Raw genomic sequence first — 26,772 nt, 5'->3', positions numbered from 1 at the left:
GCTGGTGTCCGTGCCGGAGACGGTGGTGTCCTTTCTGGAGACATTGGTGTCCGTGTCGGAGATGGTGGTGTCCTTTCCAGAGACGTTGGTGTCCGTGTCGGAGATGATGGTGTCCGTTCCGGAGACGTTGGTGTCCTTTCTGGAGGCGGTGGTGTCCGTGCCAAAGACGGTGGTGTCCTTTCCAGAGACGGTGGTGTCGGTGCTGGTGTCCTTTCCAGAGACGGTGGTGTCGGTGCCAGTGTCCTTTCCGGAGACAGTGTTGTCCGTGCCAGATACGGTGGGGTCCTTTCCGGAGACGTTGGTGTCCGTGCCACAGACGGGGGTATCCATGCCGGAGACGTTGGTTCCCGTGCAGGAGGCGTTAGTATCCGTACCGGAGACGTTGGTGTCCCTGCCGGAGACGGTGGTGTCCGTGCCGGACACGTTGGTGTCCATGCCGGAGACGATGGTGTCCGTGCCGGACACGGAGTTGTCCGTGCCAGTCATTGGTGTCCCTGCCGGATACGGTGGTGTCCGTGCCAGAGACGGTGGTGTCCGTGCCGGAGACGTTGGTGTCCCTGCCGGAGGAGACGTTGGTGTCTGTGCCGGAGACGGTGGTGTTTGTGCTGGAGACGGTGGTGTCCATGTCTAATTTAAGATAAACACTAAAAATAGAGATGTTAAATTAACATTATAATGTTGATCACATTAATCTAATATCCACACGATTGCAAATGTGACATTGATTTTATACAACAGTTCAAAAATGAAAGGTATTAATATTAGTGATGTTCATTTATCATATTTTTCACACGAAAAATTATATAAAAAATTCACAGACAACATATATGTTCACATTCATCGCAAAATTCAAATGGGACCAGAAAATAATTATTTTCTCACATTCACTTGCATTGACGATTTTACAGCCTAGAGGTCCAGTGGGGTTAGCGGAAGGGGCGGGACTTACCAGCTCTATAGAATTTTTAATATAATTTTTCGTGTGAAGAATGCTACAATTTAGCGGGTAGAAGTTTGATACGGTTAGACTTTGTGTGAGAGCAGAGCACTTTGTGGACTACAACTCTTCGCTGCTTTCGACGCGGGGATCTGAAGAAAGAACTGCCCATTTTGTTTGAATGGTGACATTTGGGTACAAAACACACAGGCATCTCGATCTGTCTCCATAGATTATCGCAGCATTAGCACCGTGATTTGACAAGTGGAGGGAAAATGTGTTATGGGGTGACGTCACATAGGCGACATGTAGTCTTTCTCGTTATGTCTTTTCCACAACTGCTAGCCAAAGAATCATACAATATACTGTCAAACTCGTAACATGAAAAATTATATAAAAAATTCACAGACAACATATGTTCACATTCATGGCACAATTCAAACGGGACCAGAAAATATTTATTTTCTCACATTCTTGCATTGACGATTTTTCAGCCTAGAGGTCCACTTGGGGTTTTAGCTCAATTCATAAATATTCACAAATGTTGTATTTAGTTTAAAACGTGATTAGGCTATACGTTACCTCGCATCGCCAAAATACATTCGCTTTCGCGCGACAGAAAATTAGCCAAGCTCACTGTTACTGACAAAATGTTATTTAACTAGTCGAACCAACCTGATGTGATAACCAATACAAAGTAATGTTAGAATAAAACGAAATTTAGAAATAAAATAATAAGTGCATAAAATAGGCCTATATATTTTAAACGAAGGACTTAAATACAACATTCTATTTATTTTGACAAAATGACAACCTTCAAGCACCAGCGCGTCTCGAAAGTTTCCACGGTGGAAGATTGACGTCTGCTCACCCAGACAGAACGGACTTGCACCAGAGCACGCTGTGTTGAAGGCGGGGCTCTGCTCTTTTGACGTTACTATGACACTCGTACACAACCTATTTAGAGACAGCAAGAAATATGCCCATGAGCAGCAGGGTCGTACACAGTTTGGACGAATGCAGATGAAAACTCGTACTGGTGAGTTGTCAAGACACAATCATTGCAATCTACAGTTTAAAAAAATGCTGGTGCCTATTATGTACTGCGGTCAAGTAACATAGGTTTAAAAAAAAGACACAGATACATAGAAATTCAGTACCGGTTGAATGCCAATTGAATAGTTTTCTCTGCACTTCAGGTTGAAATGAGGGGTTACCTCAAAACTCTAAACTGGGTATTTAAACTCCAGCCTAAAAGAACTACTATAGGAAGACACAAAGACTCTGACCTCTGTCTGCAGGTACTGTATTAGACCTAAACTTTATTTCTTTCCCAGGTGTGTCCACTTATGTCAGTTCACAGGGTTATTGATTCAACATTTAATTATATATCCTGATGATGAGATGATGATCTGATAGTGGATATGACATTCTGACTCCAACGAGACACGTCACTAGAATGTTTTTGTGTGTCTCATCTCATCTACTCAGAATAGTGGGGTGGATGAGTGTCATGCCACTATTGACTGGTGTGAAGCGGACAGCTGCTATGTTATTCGTGACTTGAACTCTGCCCACGGGACCTACGTCAATGACTGCCGGATACACAATGCCACTGTGCGCCTCTCTCCGGGAGACCAGCTTCACTTTGGCTATGGAGGATCAACCTATGAGCTCTCCACTGACAGCGAGAAATCAGTAAAATTTTTGATGTGTTTGAACGGATAAGAGAAATTACATTGTGTCTTTTTGTTTATGTTTATGTGTCTTTTTATATCTGTTTTGTTTCTGTAGCATTTTATATTGACTTAAGTTAAAGTTCAAAGACACAGAAAATTCATTATCGTAAACCTGTAATGTACTGATTCAAGTTTATATTAAATAATGATAAATAAATAACAATCTAATATTTAATAAAATACTTTTTTTGGCCTTACTCCCAAACAGTTTCCTCTTCTGGCTGCCCAGTCTCCCATTCCCCAGGCCTGGGTACGAGCTCGTACCCCTTCTGTTTCACCCCAGCCTCCCACCAGACCTCGCCCCATGAGCGCTGGGTCTAAACGGGGTCCAAATACACCTGATCGCAAAACCCAGTCCAGCAGACCAGGTAGCAGTTAAAATCTTATTATAGCACACAAGTAAAAAACGTTGTTACCTAGTTTATTTCAAACTGAATACATTTTATTTATTTATTTTTGCAGGAAGCTGGAGTGGTAATACAGGAAAAGGATGTTATCTAAGAAGTAAGACACAACCTCACAATTCTCAAAGCATTAACTCCTTGCCAATGGAGGAGGTGAGTGTAACATCCTGTTAAAAAAACCTTAGTGTCCGTTTGCTCACTGGACCATCCATGCTGTTGTTATGCCATCTCACAGGGCTAAAAGGCTTGAACAATACACTGATAACTGTGATCTTTCTTAGGAGGAGAGGTTGCATTGGCCCGGAGAGGGACACGTTCGTGTGTCTGTGTGCTTTGAGGATGAGTCCCACAGGAAGGATGATGTGATCATGGCCCTGAAGGAGGAAGTGTCAGCTCTGAAGCTCCAGCTGTCTCAGAAGACGCAGGGTGATCCAGATGTCACACACAGACTTCGCTGCCTGGAGAGTGACATCAAAGAGAAGAAAGATCAGATACAGCAGCTAAAGGAGCAGGTGTCTGCTTTGTTACATTTCACTTTACATTATTTACTGCTTTATGACTGGTTTATGTAATAGATGAAGCATCAGCCTCAGGAACAGGGGATTGTGACTTCAAGTCTCACCTATTTTGAAGGAGTTCAAGAATAGTACTAACCTAGATTATTTCAGTCTTCTGCAACTAATTGCTAGCAGTAGATTCATAGTCATGTACAAATACAAAGGCTGCAGGTTGGATTTCATGATACAACAAAAATAAAGTGCCCTTTTTCGTGCCATTTGAGTTACAACTTAATTCATATGGCAAGACAGTAAACATTTACATTGGGTAAGTCTGGGATTAAGAGCCCCAATTTTATGCTACAGGACTAGAATGCGATCACAGAAAACTTCATGCATTGTCTCCATCTCAAAAAAGAAACAGGAAATCTCTTATAAAAACGGCAATGACCCTAGTGGGACTTGAACTCACAATCTCCAGTGCCATATGCTGATGTCTTATCCAGAAGGCCACTGGTCCTTGAGAAAGCATCCACTCTGTAGCAAAAATACCCATTTTTGACTGTAATGTTTCAAGTTTCATTATTTATTTTTTGTTTCAAGATTCAATTTAAGAGAGACACATTTATTTTATAAAGCTAGGCCCTATTTATTCTCTCTCGAAAATCCCTTGGAAATCTTTCATGTGCTATTTAATAATTAACTGCCGTGCATTTTTGTAAGCTTTATCTCTTTAATGGATGTAGATGCTGGAACTTCAGGGACGTTCAGGAGAGATGCTCGGACAGGCTGTTACAGAGAGAGATCAGAAGATACGTAGTCTATCAGAACAGATGAATAAACTGAGGAATGAAAATAATTCCTCTACAGGTATGATGATGATATTATAGGGGTGATATATGTGAGTCATTCATATTACTGTATTATTATATTATGATTATATTATTATTATTATATATCCATTTGTATAAAAGTACAATTGTAAGTATATACAATAGAATTATTTTTATACTTCTTTTAATATAAACACACTACTGTTCTATGCTGTTCTTTTGAGCTTTCTATTCATCAAAGAATCCTGAAAAAGTGTATCACAGTTTAAGCAGCAGAACTGTTTTCAACATTAACTAGATGCGAAAGTTCGTCGAGACAAACTTTAAGTTGGCTTGAGAAAGTTTGGAGGAGAACGTTTTTTTGCTGGGCGGTTGCTAGGATGTTATGGGTGGTTGCTATGGTGTTGCGAGGGTATTTTGGGCGGTTGCTAGGGTGTTCTGGGTGGTTGCTAGGCGGTTGCTAGGGTGTTATGAGTGGTTACTAGGATGTTTTGGGTGGTTGCTAGGGTATTTTGGGTGGTTACTATGGTGTTCTGGGTGGTTGCTAGGCGGTTGCTAGGGTATTTTAGGTGGTTGCTAGGGTGTTCTGGGTGGTTGCTAGGCAGTTGCTAGGATATTTTGGTTGGTTGCTAGGGTCTTTTGGGTGGTTGCTAGGGTGTTCTGGGTGGTTGCTAGGCGGTTGCTAGGATATTTTGGGTGGTTGCTAGGGTATTCTGGGTGGTTGCTAGGCGGTTGCTAGGATATTTTGGGTGGTTGCTAGGGTCTTTTGGGTGGTTGTTATGGTCTTTTGGGTGGTTGCTAGGCGGTTGCTAGGGTATTTTCGGTGGTTGCTAGGGTCTTTTAGGTGGTTGCTAGGCAGTTGCTAGGGTATTTTGGGTGGTTGCTAGGGTGTTCTGGGTGGTTGCTAGGCAGTTGCTAGGGTGTTCTGGGTGGTTGCTATGGTGTTGCTATGGTGTTTTGGGTGGTTGCTAGGCGGTTGCTAGGGTCTTTTGGGTGGTTGCTAGGGTCTTTTGGGTGGTTGCTAGGGTGTTCTGGGTGGTTGCTAGGCGGTTGCTAGGGTCTTTTGGGTGGTTGCTAGGCGGTTGCTAGGGTGTTCTGGGTGGTTGCTAGGCTGTTTTGGGTGGTTGCTAGGATATTCTGGGTGGTTGCTAGGCGGTTGCTAGGATATTTCTGGTGGTTGCTAGGGTCTTTTGGGTGGTTGCTAGGCGGTTGATAGGATATTTCTGGTGGTTGCTTGGGTCTTTTGGGTGGTTGCTAGGCGGTTGCTAGGGTGTTTTGGGTGGTTGCTAGGGTCTTTTGGGTGGTTGCTAGGCGGTTGCTAGGGTGTTTTGGGTGGTTGCTAGGGTCTTTTGGGTGGTTGCTACGGTGTTCTGGGTGGTTGCTAGGGTCTTTTGGGTGGTTGCTAGGCGGTTGCTAGGGTGTTCTGGGGGGTTGCTATGGTATTCAGGGCGGTTGATATGGTGTTACTAGGTGGTTGGTAGTTGTCACAGATGGTTACTATGGAGTTTTTATAGAGTTCTTAGCATGATCTTGGCATGATTTAACACTTAACTAATCGCTATTAGCATGTAGCTATTCACTGCTAGCATATGTAGCATGTTGGAAGTGCTGTTTGCTAGCATGAGTCAAAAGAGCCAAACCTCATCTCTATACGATGTTCTGATACAGAGATATAGGTCTTGCAAAACGGTTGCTAGGGTACTCAAGTTTGGTTGCTATGGAGTTGCTTGGGAGCTGGGAGCTTTAAACTTAAGAAGTTTAAATTGGTTTAAAGTTTAAAGTAGTTTGAAGTTTATGACAGAGAGATAGATAGATAAATAAGTTAGATAGATACACACACACACACACACACACACACACACACACACACACTCACAGACTACCTCGCTCACACACTCACTCACTCAGACACACACACACACACACTCAGAGTTTATGAGTTTAGAGTTTATAAGTGAATAAACTGATGAGTTTATAAGTGTACGAGTTTTTGAGTTTAGAGTTTATAAGTTTAAATGAGTTTAGAGTTCAGAGTTTATTAATTTATGAGTTTAAGAGTTCATAAGTCTATGAATTCATGAGTTTATTAGTTAATTAGTTATTAAATTTAAGTTAATTAGTTTATAAGTGTATGAGATTAGAGTTTATTAGTTTAAATGAGTTTCATTGGCTAATATATATAGAACGGCAGTTTGGTTTAGTCTTCAAGGTGTTTAGATTTGAATTTTTGTCGGTTGGTGAGTTTGAATCTGGATTTGAATTTTTTAGAACTCCCCAATGTAAGTCAATGGGAGTTTTTCCGAGTTTTGATCGTCATTTGTAGGAAAACCGTAAGTCCGATCAGTCTGAAAAGATAAAGCAACTAACTTCAGATCAGTTTGAGTGTCTGAGCCGAGTTTGGAGTATGTAGAGTTAAAGCTCTAGGACGAGTTTGAGTCAACAGTTTTTCACAGAAGAATAATAATAATAATAAGTTTAAGTACAATATCAGTAAGTTGGCTTTCTCAAGCCAACTTAATAATACAAAAATTTGAGCACCAGATCATCATAACTGAAACATTTCTGAAAGATCATGTGACATTGAAGACTGGAGTAATGGCTGCTGAAAATTCAGCTTTGCCATCACAGGAAGAAATTCAAATAAAAAAAAGCAGTTCTTTTAAATTGAAATAATATTTGAAATTATAATAGAAATAAATACTGTAGTTTTAGTGTATATTTTTTTATTTAATAAATGCAGCCTTGGTGAGCATAAAGACTTCTTTCAAGTACATAATGTAAGGCTCAAAAGCGCTTTGAGTAGGCCTACCTAGAAAAGCGCTATATAAATGTAATTAATTATTATTATTATTATTATCAACTGGGAATCGAACCCGGGTCTCCGGCGTAGCAGGTGGGAGCTCTACCTCGGTGCCACAAGGTGGTGTGTTGAGACTCAAAATGCAGAGACACGTTAACTCAGTTCAAGGTCTTTATTTGAAAAGCAGGGCTAAGGAATCCAACAGGGAACAGGCAAAAATCCAAAGTCACAATCCAGGCAAAGTCCAAAATCCAAAATCAGTCAGAAACAGAGAACAATCCAAAAGCAGCAGGCAAACTCGTAATCCGAGAAACAGGTAGGCAAGGTCAGTAACAGGCAAACAATCACAGGGAAAAACACACGGAAAGGTTTAGTCTACAGGACTGCACCAGTGTCAACTCAAGACTGAGCAAAGAACTCAAGACAACAGGGGGTTTAAATAGGCAACTTAACAAGGCTCAGGTGAAACTAACAAATCAATAATGAGAACATGTGATCTGAACATGTGACAGGCATCAAACAAAAACCCTGAGGACCTCACATGGCCAAAAAAGGAACAACAGTCACATAATTCATGACAGGACCCCCCCTCCTACGAACGTCTCCTGACGTTCCTTCTGGGGCGATCAGGATGTCTCTGATGGAAGTCTTTGATGAGGTCTGGGTCCAGAATATCTCATCTACAATATCTACATGGGGTGGTGTGGCGCAATGGATAAGACACATGCCTTTGGTGTGAGAGACCCGGGTTCGAATCCACTGTGAGACACCAATGTGTCCCTGAGCAAGACACTTAACCCCTAGTTGCTCCAGAGGCATGCGACCTCTGACATATATAGCAATTGTAAGTCGCTTTGGATAAAAGCGTCAGCTAAATGAATAAATGTAAATGTAAATGTATCTCGAGCTGGGACCCAGGATCGTTCTTCTGGGCCTTCAGGCGCCCAGTCCACCAGATATTGAAGACCTCGTTGAACTCGGCGGGAATCCAAGAGGCGGTTAATCGTGAAAACCGGCTCACCATCGATGATTCTAGGGGGCGGTGGTGGTCTTGTTGCAGGCGCTAGTGGGCTGGTGACAACAGGTCGAAGACGGGAGACGTGGAATGTAGGGTTAATCCGCATGGCCCGGGGAAGTTGAAGACGGTAGGAGACAGGATTAATTCTCCTCAAGACCTTGAAGGGACCCACAAACCGAGGCGCCAGCTTGCGGGACTCCACCCGCAGGGGAAGATCTCGTGTCGACAGCCAGACTCTTTGCCCAGGGCGTAGTAGTGGAGCAAGTCTGCGACGGCGGTTGGACTGAAGCTGGTATTGTCTTGTAGACCTTTGAAGAGCCGACCGGACCTTACGCCAGACAGATCTGCACCGCCGGACGAAGTTCTGGGCTGAAGGAACCCCAACATCTGCCTCTTGGTCTGGGAACAGTGGAGGTCGAAACCCAAACTGGCACTCAAAGGGCGAGAGACCTGTAGAAGAGCAACACAGGGTGTTATGAGCGTATTCTGCCCAAATGACATACCTGCTCCAAGATGAAGGGTTGGTGGAGGCCAGGCATCGGAGGGTGGTCTCGAGGTCTTGGTTGAGCCTCTCCGTTTGACCATTTGACTCTGGATGAAAGCCAGAAGAGAGACTGACATCAGCCCCAATCAGTTTACAAAAGGCTCTCCAGAACCGAGAAGTGAATTGGGGCCCACGATCCGAGACAATGTCTAGAGGGAGGCCAAATGTTCTGAAAACCTGCTGGCACACAAGCTCAGCAGTCTCTTGAGCGGAGGGGAGTTTGGGTAAGGGAATAAAACGGCAGGCTTTGGAAAAACGGTCCACAACAACTAAAATGACCGTATGACCCTGGGAGGGGGGAAGTCCCGTAATGAAGTCCATGGAGATGTGGGACCAGGGCCGTTTGGGTATGGGCAAGGGGTGAAGCAGGCCATGGGGGCGGGTGTGGGGGCTCTTGTTTTGGGCACAAACAGGACAAGCAGCAACAAAGGACTTGACATCAGTATTCATCCTGGGCCACCAGAACCGCCTCTTCAAAAACTCCAACGTCCTACCTGTGCCTGGATGGTTAGTCAACTGGGAGGAATGTCCCCATTGTAGAACTTGTGTGCGTACAGAGGTTGGAACAAAAAGTCGTCCCGAAGGACCATTACCAGGATCTGGCTCCATCCTCTGGGCTTGTCGTACCAGCGTCTCAATTCCCCATTTCACAGGAGCCACAATCTTGGAATCCGGAAGGATTGTTGCCGGGGTGTTTTCATGGTCAGTGTTCTGGAAGAGTCTGGACAGAGCATCTGGCTTCTGATTCTTAGAGCCAGGACGATAAGAGAGCACAAAATTGAAACGATTGAAGAAAAGGGCCCACCTTGCCTGTCGAGGGTTGAGACGCCTGGCCTTCTGCACATATTCCAAATTTTTATGGTCCGTCCAAACCAGGAAAGGGTGCTGGGCCCCCTCAAGCCAATGCCGCCACTCCTCCAAGGCCATCTTGATCGCCAGAAGCTCCCTATCACCCACATCATAATTCCTTTCAGCAGGAGAGAGACGAGAGGAGAGGAAGGCGCAAGGGTGGAGTTTGCCATCTGCAAGACGTTGGGAGAGGACCGCACCCACTGCCACATCCGAAGCATCTACTTCAACAACAAAAGGGAGACAAGGGTCAGGTAAGGTAAGTACTGGAGCTGAAATAAACCTCACCTTCAGAGCTTGAAAGGCCCGCTCAGCTTCTGGAGACCAGACAAAAGGACCCGATCGCTTCTTGGTTAGGTTGGTCAGTGGTGCAACCACTGAACTGAATCCTCTAATGAATTTCCTGTAGAAATTAGCAAATCCAAGGAAGCGCTGGACCTCCTTGACAGAGGTGGGTTGAGACCAGTCACGTACAGCTAGAGTCTTCTTGGGATCCATACAAAGATTTCCCTTGGACAGGATGAATCCCAAAAAGGACACCTCGGAAACATGAAATTCACACTTCTCCGGCTTCACAAAAAGGTGATTGTCCAGAAGACGCTGGAGAACGAGTCTGACATGATGAACATGCTCATGTAGGGACTTGGAGAACACGAGGATATCATCCAGATAAACAAAGACAGACCTGTTCAACATATCCCTCAGGACGTCGTTGATGAGTGCCTGGAAGACAGCTGGAGCATTGGTTAATCCAAAGGGCATGACCAAGTACTCATAATGTCCTGTTGGAGTGTTAAAAGCGGTCTTCCACTCATCCCCCTCTCGGATCCGAACCAAATGGTAGGCATTGCGAAGGTCTAGCTTGGTGAAAATTGTTGCCCCCTGAAGCAACTCAAAGGCTGAAGACATTAGTGGTAAAGGATATCGGTTTCTCACAGTCACCTTGTTTAGCCCACGGTAATCGATGCAGGGTCGGAGACCGCCATCTTTTTTACCAACGAAAAAGAATCCAGCTCCAGCAGGAGAAGATGATGAACGAATGATTCCAGCTTCTAAGGAGGCTGTGATATATTCCTCCATGGATTTGGTCTCAGCAGATGAGAGGGAGAAGATTCTACCACGTGGAGGGAAGGCCCCTGGAAGAAGATCAATCGCACAATCGTAAGGTCTGTGAGGTGGCAGTGATGTGGCTCTCTTCTTACTGAAAACCTCACTCAGGTCATGATACTCAGAGGGGACTCGGGACAACTCGAGAGGACCAAGAGACTTAGGAGCACAGGGGGAGACTCTGGAGAGAAGACAGGTAGCTTGGCAATTAGGGCCCCACTCAACCACAGTTCCTGAAGACCAGTTGATATGGGGACTATGGTGATACAACCAGGGAAAACCAAGCACAACAGGGAACTCAGGAGATTGAATGAGGTTGAACTGGACCTTCTCATGATGTCTTTCACCCACTGACAACAGAAGAGGAGTAGTAATACTGTCAACGGTACCTTTACCTAAGGGTCTTCCATCAAGGGCAGTCACAGTGAGAGGGACGTCCAGGTTGGTTACAGGGAGATGAAGGTCACTAGCTAGGGAGGAATCCATGAAGTTCCCAGCAGCACCGGAGTCCACGAGAGCCTGCAGGGTGTGGTGATGTTGATGTCCCCAAGAAATCTTGACTGGAATCTGCAGGCACGTGGTAGTAGTTGTGGGAGTAAGAGTTGCTCCCGTCACAGTACTCCCCCTCCTGGACGGGACTGCACTTTTCCCGAAAGCTCAGGGCAAGACGAGCGAAAGTGATCCGGCTTCCCACAGTAGAGACAGCACCTCTCCCTCATCCTGCGGTTTCGTTCGGCCTGAGAAAGTCGGGTGCCTCCTAACTGCATTGGTTCCTCTGGACAAGGGGTCACGTTCTGGAACTCTTGTAACCCCTGCAGTGAACTCGAGGCTGGAGTACTGGCTCTATGAGTGGACTGAAGCTCCGGTTGTCGTTCACGTCGCCTCTCTCGCATTCGGTTGTCAAGCCGAATAGTCTGATCGATCAGGGACTCGAGATCTGTGGCCGGATCCTTTGTAGCCAGTTCATCTTTAATGCCATTAGACAGGCCATGATGGAAAGCGGCAATGAGCGCTTCCATATTCCACCTGCTTTCTGCCGCCAAGGTGCGAAAGTGCACAGCATACTCAGCCACACTAGAGTTGCCCTGACGCAGCTGGAACAACCTGTTGGCAGCTTCTCTCCCTCCAACTGGATGATCGAACACTCGTCGCATCTCAGCAGTAAAGTCCTGGTAGCTGTTACAGGAAGGACCTTGCTGCTCCTAAATGGCAGTAGCCCAAGCTCGGGCCTTCCCTGTCAGAAGGGTGATGATGTAAGCAATCCTGGCACGATCAGTAGGGAAGGTGGAGGACTGGAGCTCGAAAGTAAGCGAGCACTGGGTCAGGAAACCTCTGCAGTCTCTTGGGTCACCGTCAAATCTCTCAGGAGTAGGCAGGCGAGGCTCGCAGGCGAGGCTCGCAGGCAGGCTGGACTGGAACCGGTGGAGCTGGAGGCACAGGAGGAGCTGGAGGTGGAGAAGGACGATTGACTAAGGTGGTCAACGTCTGTTGGATCTGGTGGAGAAGTTGTTCATGGCGGCTAAAGGCACTGTCATGATTACGTAGTAGCTCTTCGTGACGAAGCACTGTAGCATCATGACTGACCACCGCTGCATACATCTGATCCATGGTTGAAGGACTGGGAGGAGGTGTCTGCTGCTTTGGCTGCGTCTTCTGGGTCTCTGCTGAGTCTTCATCCATGGCTCAGTCTTGCTGTAAGGCTCAACTGGGAATCGAACCCGGGTCTCCGGCGTAGCAGGTGGGAGCTCTACCTCGGTGCCACAAGGTGGTGTGTTGAGACTCAAAATGCAGAGACACGTTAACTCAGTTCAAGGTCTTTATTTGAAAAGCAGGGCTAAGGAATCCAACAGGGAACAGGCAAAAATCCAAAGTCACAATCCAGGCAAAGTCCAAAATCCAAAATCAGTCAGAAACAGAGAACAATCCAAAAGCAGCAGGCAAACTCGTAATCCGAGAAACAGGTAGGCAAGGTCAGTAACAGGCAAACAATCACAGGGAAAAACACACGGAAAGGTTTAGTCTACAGGACTGCACCAGTGTCAACTCAAGACTGAGCAAAGAACTCAAGACAACAGGGGGTTTAAATAGGCAACTTAACAAGGCTCAGGTGAAACTAACAAATCAATAATGAGAACATGTGATCTGAACATGTGACAGGCATCAAACAAAAACCCTGAGGACCTCACATGGCCAAAAAAGGAACAACAGTCACATAATTCATGACACATAACAAATCTTACTGACCCAAAACCTTTGGACATTTGTGTAGTATTAAGATAAACTTATATTGTTGTAGTGAAATTCTTTCTCAGTAACATAATTGTTGCATACAGGGACCATCCTGTCAGATCTGAGCAGTTACTCTGTTTTATTTCAATTTTTGATTCAGCATTGATTAGCAGTTTACAGAGAGATGTGTCTGCTCGAGAGAAACAGGCTCTTAAACTAGCAGCTGAGGTGGACAAACTCAGACAAGACGTGAGACACAAAGAAGCCAAGCTCACAAGCATGACGGACAAGGTTCCTGCATCAGCACTTATTAATGATGCTGTTTTTATGTTTTATCAATAAAAATAACGGTTTCTCTTGTTTGGTGTGGTTTTAATAGTTGAAAGACTCCCAGAAACATCAGAATGAGTTACTTGCCAGGAAGAGTGAGGCAGAATCCCTCAAAAAAGTGAGTTTTCGGTTTCACCCCCACCCAGTCCTGATCTCCACACAGTGACATTAGTGACTTTTCAGACTCCTGTAGCAACTTTTTTTTTTAGCTAGCATCAAATCTAGCAACTTTCTGGATAGCTGGTTAATCATTGCATAATCATTCTGTTGACAGAAAATATGCAAATGAGAACAGCTTTATTGGACATTCAGCTATATATTATATTAAAATTACAGTATGTGAGCACGGATTAGGAGAGAAAACAGATGTAAATTGCCGACAGTTGGTGCATTATGTCATCTAGCGACATTTAAAGGAGCTGTATGTAAGAAATGTATTTCAATTAATCATAAAATGACCCTGATATGTCACTAGACATTAAGAAATCATGTTCATTTCAAATACTTATATCACTGACAACAGTAGTCCGGCCAGGATATTGTCATTTAAAAAGTGAAGTTGCAGCCCTCAACTGATGTTGATGTTGTCATGTTTTGTTTTGGCCTGATGCTCCACCCTCCACCTATCTACCAATCACGAAGTCAGTAGTGTTTCGGCATCCGGGTTGCCAGCTCAGCTCTAGTTACCACAGCTGCAGCTACAAACGTTCGTGCTGGATCCTGCAGCCTATCTGGCAACCTCGAGTCAGGGGGGAGGGGGAGGGGATACACCGCTCTACAGTAATTTGAAAGTGATTGCAGTACCAGTTTTGGCCACAATCTTACATACGGCTCCTTTAACTATTTTTGAGCAGACTTTAGCTACTTTCCATTGAAAATATTTGGCAACACTGTTCCAGAGACTGATGTCTTATCTATTAGGCCACTGGGCCAGGTAATGGCAGCTTATGAAATCTGATGTCATGTTCATGTGTGATGTGCGCTGTAGGAACAGGCTTCTCTGCTGGCAGAGATAGACAGACTGAAGCAGCTTCATGAGCGGACGCAGCAGAGAGAACAGAGAGTTCTAGCTGAACTCAAACACACACAGTCAAGGGTAAGTGAACTCAAGACAGGAACAGCAGTCTGTAAAGTGTCTATTACTATAACTTATTTGAAATTTCTTCAAAGTTTGACAGTTTTCGTAACCAGATCGTCAAGACTGTGCGTGTTTCTGACAAAGAATCAGATCAAAAGGTAAGAATATATTTCAAGCTAATCAGAAGCCAAATTTCAGTCTCAGGTCGAAGTTCAGGCTTCACATAAATGTCGACTTTAAAAAATCTGAGGTCGTTCAACCCCTACTACTATTACACTTAAAGTATCCTTAAAAGTATACTTTTATACACTGTAAAGTGAGTCAATTTAGTCCCAAGCAGTATTGAAACAGTGCACTTACAAGTATACTACTAGTACATTGATATTAGTGTCAAAATGTCTTTTGTGTTCCACGGAAGAAAGAAAGTCATGCAGATTTGGACAGACAGTGGGAAAACTGCCAGAATTTTGTTGTTGTGAAATTGTTTATTTTTGTTTCCGATTTTGGAGGTGTTGGACTGTTTATCAGAGCTAATGGAACAGATGGAGATGTACAAAACCAAAGTGCATGACTTTGAAATGAAATTCAAAGAGGAAGCTCACACGCAGAGTAAAATGTTGGATGAGACCCAGATATTTAGAGCCAGACTGCAAGAATGTCAGGTATTAGTAGGTGGAAACATTGATTATGCCAAGTAATGTTGTATGTTTGTGTTACAGCAATACACAACATGTTGCACAGCTATATAATACCGCTTTGCGTTTGTATACAGAGTCGAGTACAAGATGCGTGCATTGCGGACACAGTGAAGATGGAAATATCTGGGCTGCAGGACATGAATTTGAGTCCTGCGCTCAGCTGGGTTCAGGAGCATTCCCTGTTTTTACTGAACCTCCTGCTCACAGTACTGCAAAATTCTGCTCAGATATTAAAGACAGCAGGGGTTGATGTCTCTTTGATGACTGGAGGTAAGAAACAGAAAGTTTAGGAAGATTCAAGCAGGACTGTCACAAGCTAAGTGATGTTGAAATCACTATAGTATTACAAAATATTGAATTGTTATTGAATTTCAGTGCATTGTTTACAGAACCGTAGTCTGAATTATTGTTATCATTTGTTTTGTCTAGGAGTATCTGGTGCCTTACAGATTTTATGCCAGGACCACAAGGACATCCAGTCAGAGCTCAGGAAACTAAAGGTATTGCAGCAAAATCAGTTAAAGAATCAGAAAACGAGCAATTTCATGTTTCATAAGAAACATGACTGTCTTTCTTTCCTGTACTGAAGTCAGAGATGCAAAAGCTTCAGGAGACAGAGATGCACGGCAGAGATCTTCACAGCAGACTGGAGTTCATGCAAAAGCAGTTTGAGCTGGAGAAACTTCAGGTTGTTGCTGCCTCTCTCAAAAACACCAAATTTAGTCTCTGAGACATAGAACTATTGAGGGATGTTCTCAATTACTGTAGATTGTCATTTAGCTTTTTCAGTTATAATTAGAAGTGAAACTCATCTCAGTTCCAATGGAAATTCATATATTATTGAAAGTGTTTCAGAGAATTGACTCCAAGCTAATAGATTAATTTAATGAATTGAATTTACTATCAAATTTTGTTTCACTGAAGTTTCTCTTGACCTTTGACCTTTTGATGACAGGCAGCCGAGGGACACAGAGAGATGAAAAACTCACTAATGCGACAGCTGGAAGAGGTTAAGGATGAACTACAGTTAGTGAGACAAACTGAGGTGAGTTAAAATTAAGAATTGAATTGATTCCCTAAAATGAAATAAAACTGATCTCAACTCTCAACATAATATATTCTGGTTTCTGAGAGTCTAGTTTCCCAAGTATTTTTCCACATGTGTTAGTTCCCAGCATATAGCCGTATTGGTTATTTGCTTCTCCCTTTGACACATATTGAAGCCTTTTTCCACCACATAAAAATTTTTCATAATTATATAATAACAAATAATTTTTTTTTTATAATTATGTTTTTTTTTCCATTCATAATTTTTACTTTTTAATGTCATAATTTATAATTATGATTTACCAAAGCGTACATTTTCTTATGTGATGGAAATAGGCTTTTATATCACATAGAACCACAGTGATAAAAAAACTCCATGACTGTAACTTTATTGTCTTCAAAGAGTGCCTTGCACAGGGAGATAGAGACACGCAAGACTGAGTGGCAAACCAAATTTGAAGAAGCCAAGATACGAGAAGCAGAGTTGAAAGAAACACTGCGTGAATTCCATCTCAAAGAGGAGAGGAACAAGAAGATGAAGCAGAGTGAGGAAAGAGAGGCGAAGGCCCTGCAGAGAGGAGCTGAAGAGGAGAGAGAGAAACACAGGGTCGAGGTAGAGGAGTACAGGGAGCAGGTGCGACAGCACGCATACACCATTGTTGCTATGGAAACACGAATAAACAAAGCCCAGCAGAGTGAGGAAAGATGGAGAGAGATTGAGGAGGAGAGGGACTCACTGAAGGACCAACTCAAAGGTGAGCACAGCCTCTTATTTATAAACACGACCAAAAATATTCATAATTTCATTGAAACTCACTTAAAATAAATTAAAAACAAATAAACATTATGATCACTATTTAAAATAAGCAAATTAGTTTTATGTGTTACACATAGAGGGCAGCTTCTCAAAAGCATTAGCTAATTAAAACTAATTTGTGTAACAGATTTTATGTGTCCTACATATGTGTTCATGATCATGTTTACCCTTGTTGTACTTGTCTCACAGAGGCGCTCGATAGACTGGAGGGCTTTGAAAGCAACAGCACGTCTTGCGCATCAGAAAAACAGGAAAATTCGGAACTGGATCAATCTATAAAATCCCTCCGGTATCACTACACTACCCATCATCCAAAAACTATGTTGTATATTCTTATTCTAAGTATTTCGCCATTAGGACTGCCCCAAAACCAGATGCAACAGCTCTGCGTATGTAAGCTTGTAGCTTAGCGATTTATATATTGCAAGTTACTTTGTAAACAGATTTCCTTTCTCTGTCGTCACATTCACCGTGAGCAGAATAATATACATAGTGTGCTCTTGTTAATGCATAATGCATGCCTTATTCATGCATTATTTATAAAACTCTTGCTCAATAACTAATTACACAGTCCATGCCTCTCTCTTTAAATCATTTCATAGATCAGGCACTGCTAAACTGTAGCTGCAAATATGTCTCTTTTTTGTCTCAGTCAATATCCTAAAATCTTCTAAATTATTTAAAATTATAATGATAACCAAAGACCATGTCTACATACTTTATTGTTATTTATTTATAAAAGATCAGAAGTGTTTATTCTGTTAATGGAATTCTTATTTTTTGTGGAATATTGCAGAAGTCATTATGAATGATTTATCCGTGCAAATCAGTATTATTATTTTTTAAATTCATGTGCCCTTGTAGTCTTTAATCAAAATAACTTCCTCTCCCTCCTGCAACGACATCTCTTCTCTTCTCTGATGATGTGTTTATCAGCGTGAGGGCGGGACAACCTGTCACTCTCATGACATCTCAGTAATATAGCAAACCACAACGATCCAATCAAATCCCAATGGACAAAATCCTGCATTTTTTCTTGTTTGAGAGGCCATTTCACTCGGATATACATCACAGTAGGGAAGAAAGGACTGTCGCACTTTTGTCAGTTTAATGCCGACTTTAAACAGTCAATACTGAATGCTATACTCATCATCATACTCAATCTACTGTTTTCAGAATATATTCTTGTATTGTTAATGCAGTATCTAATTTGTCCTGCAGGGCATCTCTGGTCTCATCCCAACAGGAAGTGATCAGTCAGAGTGAGATCATAGATGCCTTAAGCCGTGACCTGGCCCAGGCTCATGCTCGGCTCTCTGACATGACAGGTCAGACACAAAGCAACACAATCCAGTACAACTGCATTCTGTGTTTGTCTTTATGTTTCTGACAGTGTCTGTCTGTGCAGGACAACTAAGTGAACAGCAGAAGTTGGAGTTGGAGAGTCATAAAGCTTTAGTTGTAGACCAGAAGATTCAACTGAGCATGCTCACACAGAAGCTTACCATGATGTCACAACTAGTGGAACAGAAAGATGAAGAAACAAAGAAGCTGGAAGAAAAACTGAGGTACTGTACTACCAAAAAAAAAATGACACATACAATGGCCTCAAACTTATCTTTTCATTATAAAACGATTGATCAAACAATGTAATGTTTTTTTTGAAGATGACTTGTTTGCTAAATGAATCCACAACATGTGAATGTGTTTCTGAGTAGATATTGTTCCATTTTTGTTAGACAAACTGAGGAGGACCTGAAAATTAAAGCAGCAGCATACAGAGAGATGGAGAACACAAGCCTTGTTCCACTTCAGACCTTAAGAAACACTAAAGTGAGATCAGCAACAGACTGGACAAACATTAACAAAACGGAAATTACCTATATTTAGACATATTTTATGAAAAATCTAGACAAATTAAGATAAAGAAGAAAAATATGCTCTGTTTGAATTTTTTCTGAATAGAAAAATTATTTTATAATAATAATAGTATTTTGAAACATAGTGGCTGAATTAGTCACATTGAGGCACATAATTGTGCCTGATATTAGCCTAAAAAGCACATCTGGATATTTGCATAACCATTCAAAAGTTTGGGGTCAGTAAGAGAAAAAAAAAAGAAGAAATTAATGCTTTAAATCAACAACATTAATTTAATTTAATGCATTAAATTGATCAAAAGTGACAGTAAAGACATCTATAATGTTACAATTTTTTTTTTTTTTAATTATGTAACTGAAAACTGGAGTAATGGCTGATGAAAATTCAGCTTTGCCTTTACAGGAATAAATTCTATTTTAAAATATATTAAAATAGAGAACTGTTATTTTAAATTGTAGTAATATTTCACAATATTCCCCTTTTAATTACATTTTTAATCAAACAGTTGCAGCCTTGGTGAGCTCCAGAGACATATTTTAAAAACATTTAAAAATCTTACCGACCCCAACATTTTTAATGGTAGAGTACATTCACCAAAAAAAAAAAAAAAAGAAGAGAATAAGGGGTCACAAACACACAGACTCACATAGATCACACATGGACACTTCTAACTGTTATATGGATGTTGTTTTCTCAGGATGTGGCACTCATGACAGATCCTAATGATGTCATCAATCAGGGATCAAAACACAAAGGTCATCGCGGTGAGAAAGCGATACTTCAACAGCAGGAAGGTTTGCGTGACATGAGGGAGCGAATCAGAGCTCTAGAACAGAAGTGGCCTAGCAGTGAGTCTTGCAATAATGATCAAACTTTTGGATGTGGTGATCCTGATCTGGTCTCATTTCTGGCATACATTAACCTAACATGATCAGTTTTCTTCTGTGCGGTTTACAGAGCGTCTGAGCCAGCAGCGGGAGCCAGAGAAGCAGAGCTGGATGAAGAGATCTGCAGATCAGAGGGGATCCATCAGTTCTGTGGTAGTAGCTTCACTTATTCCATATATTTCAGTACTGAAATACTATAATAATATATTCAAGAAATATTTCTAGGTCACTAATCAGATAAGCAAATTTGTGACACTAAAACTGTGATTCGTTTTGAACGTTTCGAAACGTTAGATGTTCTTGATTCCATTGAAGCGCAAGGTGCTCTTTGGATCATTCTCAAATCATGCTGGAGAACGTGATCATCAGGTTTTAAACAAACTTGTGGAGTTCATGTAGTTCATGTAGTTCAAGTGGGACAGTTTCTGACATCTGTGTTCATTTTTGTGTGTTTTGAGTGTTTAAGTGTGCTTATGTTACACATGCAGAGTGCTTTTACGTTCCCTGAAGCTTTGACCGAGGCAGCACGAGAGCGTACAGCCAGACTGGACATGTCTGATGCTCTGGAGCTCAGTGAGAGAACAGTGAGTGACACATAGAACATACAAACTCAAACTAAATTGTGTAATAATTTTTCAAACTAATAATTTTTCGTCTTTCGTTTAGTACCTGGAGCTAGTGCAAGTGTTGCGTGAGGCTCTTGAGCTAAGTGTTGGTGAGATGTCCGGTTGCGCTAGTTTAAAGCACATACCTCCTAATGAGAGACAGCACATAGTCTCTATAAGACAAACAGACCTGGAGTTTGTGAAAACCCGCTTAGAAATACAGAAAAGCCAGAGCCAACAGCAACAACTACTGCTGCAGGAGAACCTGAGAGAAATACACACACTCAGGTGCAAACAACAGAAAAACACACTCATCACAAATAACTCTCTTGCTCTCTTTCTCAGTGTATTTTTAATACATTTAGAAAAAGGTTAATTTCAAAAATATAAAATAATGTGTGTAATAAATGTACATGCACTACCGTTCAAAATTTTGGGGTCATATTTTTTTTCTTCAAATAAATGACATTTTACATTTACGTTTATGCAATTGATACTTTTATTCAGCGAGGGTGCATTACATTGATCAAAAGCTTTCTATTTCAAATATATATTGTTCTTTTGAGCTTTCTATTCATTCTATTCATGGAAACGTATCATGGTTTCCACAAAATTATTAAGCAACTTATTAAAACTTATTATTTATTATTGATAATAGTAAATGTCTTTTTGAGTACCAAATCAGCATACTAGAAAGATCTGACTGGAGTAATGGTTGCTGAAACTTAAAATTACATTTGAAAATATATTAAAATATATATTATATTAAAAAACTGTAAATTCAAGTTTTTTTGCTCTGTTTTGTCCGTCTGTGCTGTGTATTTCTCTCAGAGAGAGACAGGTGCTGGGTTACGAGACACAGGCCGAGCTTGAGAGTGTGAAGGCAGAACTGGAGGCTCAGAGACAAGAAACAGACCAGCTTCGCCAGGCTCTACAGGAAAGCATCAGCCAGCTGCAGAGAAACCAGCAGGAACGCAGTGTAACCAACAGAAATAATACGGTATCATAGTGAGAAAGTCTGACTGATACTAACTCTGTAATAGAGAGAAAAAATAAAACAAGTCAAAAAGTTGCTCTGCACCAAACTTACATGAAAAAACAGTTCTGATTCTTACCTAAGTTTTGTCTTACCAAATGCATTGTCGGTTAGAAAGTCTATGGTTCCCTGATGCTTTTACTTACAAGTTAATTGATTTATTTACTCACTCACGGATGCCTATTTTAAGGCATGATGGATAAGTCATACCTTAAAATAGACATTTTCAACATCTCAGACACACCATCTCTCTGTCTCTCTATAGAGAGCCACCTTTAAGTGGCTTCATAGCTTACCCAAGTGCCGTCTATAATAAATGCTTTCTCTACAGGGCCTTAGTGCAGAGAGAATGGGCAGAAGCAGTAGAAGAGTGGGCCATCACAACTGTATACCAAATGAAAGCTATGAAAAGGTACACTCAATGGCAACAGTGGATTAGAATCAGTGACTTGATAAGTTGAGTGTGTGTGTGTGTGTTTGATCTTCAGAACATATGCACAGTCTAAATCCATGCTGTTTGCCACAGGCTGCCTCGGGCCAGCTGTGTGCACTCCACACTGTGCAATTAATAGATTTTTAGCAGCACCAACAAATTTGTTCTTTAATGAGCTCATAATCTCAGTGCTATAAATGGAGCATGAATCTGTTCCTGTTTGTTTGATGTTAGACCTATAAAATAAATGCAGACAAAATACTAGAATACATCTATTTAATACTTTCGACTCCCACAATAATGTAATGCCTTTTATCTTCATTTGGGGGTGATTCTTAGCAAATATTTGCATACTATATTTATAGGGGCCTGTGTACCTGTGTACACACTCCCCCCTTTCCCTTGATATATATCAGGCATATTGTGTAATTATTTTATTCAAATGTAATCATTATTTGAAAGCCCTAGATTTTACTGTGTGTGTTCACAGGCCCCAGCAGTGAAGAAACGGATCTCACAGATGAAGCTGAAAAAGAGAGAGAGTGAGGTGAATAATCTGAATAAAGAAATGGGGCAGAAACAGCAGATCTGTTCAGTGGTGTCTGATCTGGCCAGCCCTCTGCAAGCTCCAGAGAGATCCCACATCCCCCTGCTCACTGAGGCCCACTGACATGGACACAACTTAAGACCACCTAAAATGTTGTATTGTGTATTATTCACACTTGAGTACAGTGATCAACATTTTTTTATATTAAATTATGTTATAATATTTCTTAATTGTGTCATTTTATTATAATATGTGTTTCATTCAACCAATTCGTTCACAAATACGTATTCTTTCATGAATGAAACAGTCTCCTTTGGAAGGCTGCATCCTCCAGAGGTGGAGGACATTAGGATGTTCCATTTCAGAAAAGTGGTGTAAATTACTGTAATGTCTTTCTTACTTTGGAATGTAATGGTTACTTTGCAGAAATGCAGCCAGAGTCCCTGAATCATTTACTCAAGTGATTCGTTCAAAAACACATTTACCGAATGAAGTCCTTGATGTGCAACACAAATCTCACGTGACTTTACCTCAACAGATCGGATAACTTGACTCCGCCTTTGAACGTCATCTGAGCGTTTTGAGGCGCAAGTAATTTATGATATAAAAAAAAGAGCCAAAAAGGCCTCTCCGATTACAGCAACATCCATTTTTTATTACAGTTATTTGTTGCTAGTTTCTAGGAAGTGATGTTCTTTAACACCTGATGGAAACGGTGCTTTATTAGCAAATGTTTTATGCTGTATTCCAATTCTGTTACTTTGTTTGGGAGTTGGAACCATTTTAGTTGGAGCAAAAACAGACAAGGTCTAAAATGTTTAGTTAATTGATATTAACATTGTTTATTGAACTGTTTTATAAATACAAACACATACAGTAAGTGTATACGGACAAGCAGTTAAACCGTACAAACCATTACAAGATGATTATATAGATATATTTGTCAAACTGTTTCCATTCCACACAGTATTTTTTCCTGTATATATCACTGCATAAAGACCAAACAGTGCAAAGCTAGTCTGCACTGCACCCACTTCAAGATTCCAGTGTAACAAACATGTGACATTTTCATTAAATATTTGTTTTAATCAAATATATTTATACTTACATCACATTTGCAGCACTCGAAACTGAGGTGGTTGGCATTATATTAATGTCACTGGAAATTTGGCATTTCCAATGAGTAAATCTCTGCATATCTCATTTTAAACACATATAATATCTAAGGTATTAAAAGCCCTCAAACGAAAGAGAGCAAAAATCTGGTGCTTAACTACAAACATGCCTTTGGATTTAACTTTCTGTGGGATAATTTCCCAACTGTTCTCCACTTCTCTGAGGAAGAATTACCGTAGTACTTTTTGTTCCTCACATCTGTTCCTCATTTACAGAGACATCTGACAACAGGGTAGAGATTCAGAAAATATGGTGATGTATTACGTTAATTAAATACACTCAGTGCTGTGTAGACAGGCATCAAGGGTAAGTCTCCTCTCATTGTTTTGTCTGAATTACTGTCACACAACTCTGTTTGCTTGTTGTGGGAAGAGGGGAATAGAAGAACATAATGGACAGTTTTCAATAAAGGAAGGCTCCTGGAAGTGATCATTAAATTTCATTATACAAGCAGATAGGATCACATTAAACCATCTGAAGTACCCAATTTGCATTATCTATATTTGTTGACTTTTTTTCTTTGAATGTAGAATCAGATTATTAGAAAAATACCAGTGGCCCCGCCCCCACGTAATATTTGAAATGATCCTCATCTTCCTCATTAGTGCTGATCACTATATGAAGTGGGTGGACGAATTCCAGCTGGCATCTGCTCCAGTCAGACTGCTGGCTTCAATCCAGCCCATTAGAGGATCAAGAGAGAAAAATCATTTCAAATATTGAAAGAGGGTCCAATCTTTTGTTCAGGGTAATTCAAATAGTTCAAGCAATGGTGAGCTCCCCAAACTGTCTCCTTCAATTAGAGACTGCTTCCCTGTGGCAAAATGTTGGTATTGCATTATCAGATGGTATTAGAGTCCATACTTCATGCTCATACTGCCAACAAAAAAGCCCACAAATATAACATAATCAATGGCATTTTAATATAATATTCATATTTGAAGTAATTTTCTTTTTAAAAGGAAGACAAAAAGATATATTCAGGTTGTCAAAAATAGTGAGACTCAGCTAGGACATCTTGATAAAAGACTTTATACATCCATAAAAATGAAATTATCTTGAGACTATGGTTAACAGTAATTTTAAAAATGGCCTGAAAATTTTGATTAAAGGTAAAGAATCATTCTTCAAAAGCCACTTGTTTGATATTTAGTTTTGAATCCGGTGCAATACTTGATTTTGAGTCTCGCTTAAATGTTAAAAGTAGTTTTTGGGGTCACTTTATATGTAAATGTGTCCCATGGTTTAATTATATTAACACAATATACATTACAAAACTGTCAGGGTGGGTTAAGAACTGGACCAATAATGATATTGTTTAACGCATAATCTTTTTCTCTCATTGTTATTTGCTGTGTTTCTTTGACTGGGTGCTTATACATACATGTACATACAAAAATCGAACCTCTGATCTTTTTATCTCATAGCCTACAGACACTGACAGCATTCTACATCACAGACAGCCTCTGCTGAGGAGACTATAAAGGCAACTGAGTGCTGATGGATCATTTCTTCAAAAGCTATTCTATCATTCACAGATAGCCTATCCAGAGCTCCCCTGAGAGAGATCTAAAAGTGTAGGCATTTTCCCATCCTCTCCTTTTATGAAAATGCTGATGATTTCATGAAGGAGAATGACAGAAGCACTCTGAAGGGGCCATAAATAGCAATGGGTAGTGAGGTTGATGGGCCTAGCTAGAAGTAGAGATGGATTTCTTAATGACCAAAATAAATGGCCACTCAATCCATCCACAAACACAGTTTGTCTTCACCTGAATCCCCCCTGACAGCCTGTCCGCCCTAAACAAATGTTCACTTCTGATGTAGTGTGCCATGCTCTAGATTTATTGTGGGGTGTGATGGGAGTCAGTCTGTCATGTCATAGACATTTCATTCCTGTAGGTGGCACCATAACACAAAGACTGACACTCCATAAAGAAAATGTAATGTAATTGATCCCATTTCATATTAATTCAGTTAATTTCTTTGCCAGGACAACTTAAATTATCCGTAATATTAACCTATTAAATAATGTCATACTATATCATAATTACGTAATTTGATAATAATAATGAATGTATGATAATAGGTAGGCTATGTTCATCAGGATGCTATACTCTTTCTGCAGGTTACATCGTTTCGCCAGTAGGTGGTGACAAATTACGTCTTCATGAGTGAGTCATCTGAATCATTCATTCAACTGATTTATTCATGAACAAAGTAAGGCTGCTTTTCATTTCTTATTTGTGCTTTCTCATTTCCTTTCCTTGCTTCCTTTTCTTGTGTCTCAGCTCCACCCCCTTAGAATGTGAAAAATGGATGCAAGGAAAGAAAATGAGGGGGGAAGAATCTGAGGAAATCTTATTTATAATCACAATATTTCTGATCACTCGAGCGACACTTTAAAGCTGCATTCAGTAACTTCGGGATTTCTTCGCTGTATTCTCGCTTTTTGCTCGCAGGTTTCTCTCTAGAGCTCCCCCCACAGCTTCGGAATAGATATTTGACAACACTGTTGTAAAAACTCGTTGGCTATTCTCAGACACCAGAGGCTAGTAGATCAACGACATCAAAGCAGATGGGATATTCTTTAAAACGTCTTCTTCATTCGGGTTCGAACAGCGTGAGGGAGCGCAATAATGACGGCATTTTAGCAGATTTCTTTTGGCCGTAAAGCAATTGTTTACATCGCGAGACCTGATATCACGCGAGACTTCCTGACGCGGCGGCCGGCGGCCCGCCGCCCCAAAGTTGCAAGTGCGTATTTTCCGCTCACAGGCACCAGGGGGGTGCGAAACGGCCACCATTCAACCCGAAATAAGTAATATAACCATTCCAATGACTCCGAAGCTGTTCAGTTAAGGTAAAAAAAGTTACTTAGTTCACCTTTAAATCGTCATCAGCTGTGCTGAAAGGATCTGCCCTTATGTTGTTAGTTTGGTTATATAAGAAATTCATGATAGATAATAATAAAGCAAGATGCCCTGTTGAAATATGTGAGTGAGATATATGGTTTATTTAAACTGCGGTAAAACCATAGACTGTAAAAAATAGGGTAAAACATAAATTCATAAATTAAAATTATTGTGACAGATGTGAAAGGGGAGAATATATATTTCGACATAGGATACATCTGTGCATCTTTGCTCATCGATCCTCTGGAAGCTTCTTCGTTCCTTGCCTTCTTGCGGTGCAATTAGAGAATTGAGATGTCCTTCAAGATGGCTAACTCTGGCTGATCAGTTTCTGGGTCGCAGGCTGGAGGGCGGAGGAGCGAGAA

The 26,772-nt window shown here is 41.2% G+C and overlaps 1 protein-coding gene across 1 annotated transcript; it reads left to right on the top strand.

Annotated features, from left to right (window-relative positions):
* The first annotated feature begins 1,877 nt into the window (after positions 1-1,877).
* On the top strand, positions 1,878-22,679 carry fhad1 (forkhead-associated (FHA) phosphopeptide binding domain 1). Its single transcript, XM_084389900.1, has 28 exons — positions 1,878-1,976; positions 2,137-2,238; positions 2,429-2,635; positions 2,885-3,044; positions 3,139-3,233; positions 3,362-3,592; positions 4,324-4,447; positions 13,118-13,248; positions 13,337-13,405; positions 14,276-14,383; positions 14,458-14,523; positions 14,875-15,027; positions 15,138-15,333; positions 15,493-15,563; positions 15,653-15,751; positions 16,019-16,108; positions 16,514-16,865; positions 17,117-17,216; positions 18,149-18,255; positions 18,336-18,495; positions 18,667-18,760; positions 19,506-19,656; positions 19,766-19,848; positions 20,184-20,279; positions 20,362-20,588; positions 21,132-21,300; positions 21,668-21,748; positions 22,260-22,679. Exons 2-28 carry the CDS (start codon positions 2,143-2,145, stop codon positions 22,437-22,439), a joined length of 3,696 nt encoding a protein of 1,231 aa, XP_084246026.1. The 5' UTR covers positions 1,878-1,976; positions 2,137-2,142; the 3' UTR covers positions 22,440-22,679.
* The last annotated feature ends 4,093 nt before the right edge of the window (positions 22,680-26,772 follow it).

The sequence above is a fragment of the Rutilus rutilus genome (genome assembly GCF_951802725.1).
Source record: "Rutilus rutilus genome assembly, chromosome: 19".
In the NCBI taxonomy this organism is placed as follows: domain Eukaryota; kingdom Metazoa; phylum Chordata; class Actinopteri; order Cypriniformes; family Leuciscidae; genus Rutilus; species Rutilus rutilus.
The sequence above is the reverse complement of the archived record's forward strand: the minus strand, read 5'-3'. Positions and strand labels throughout refer to the sequence as shown.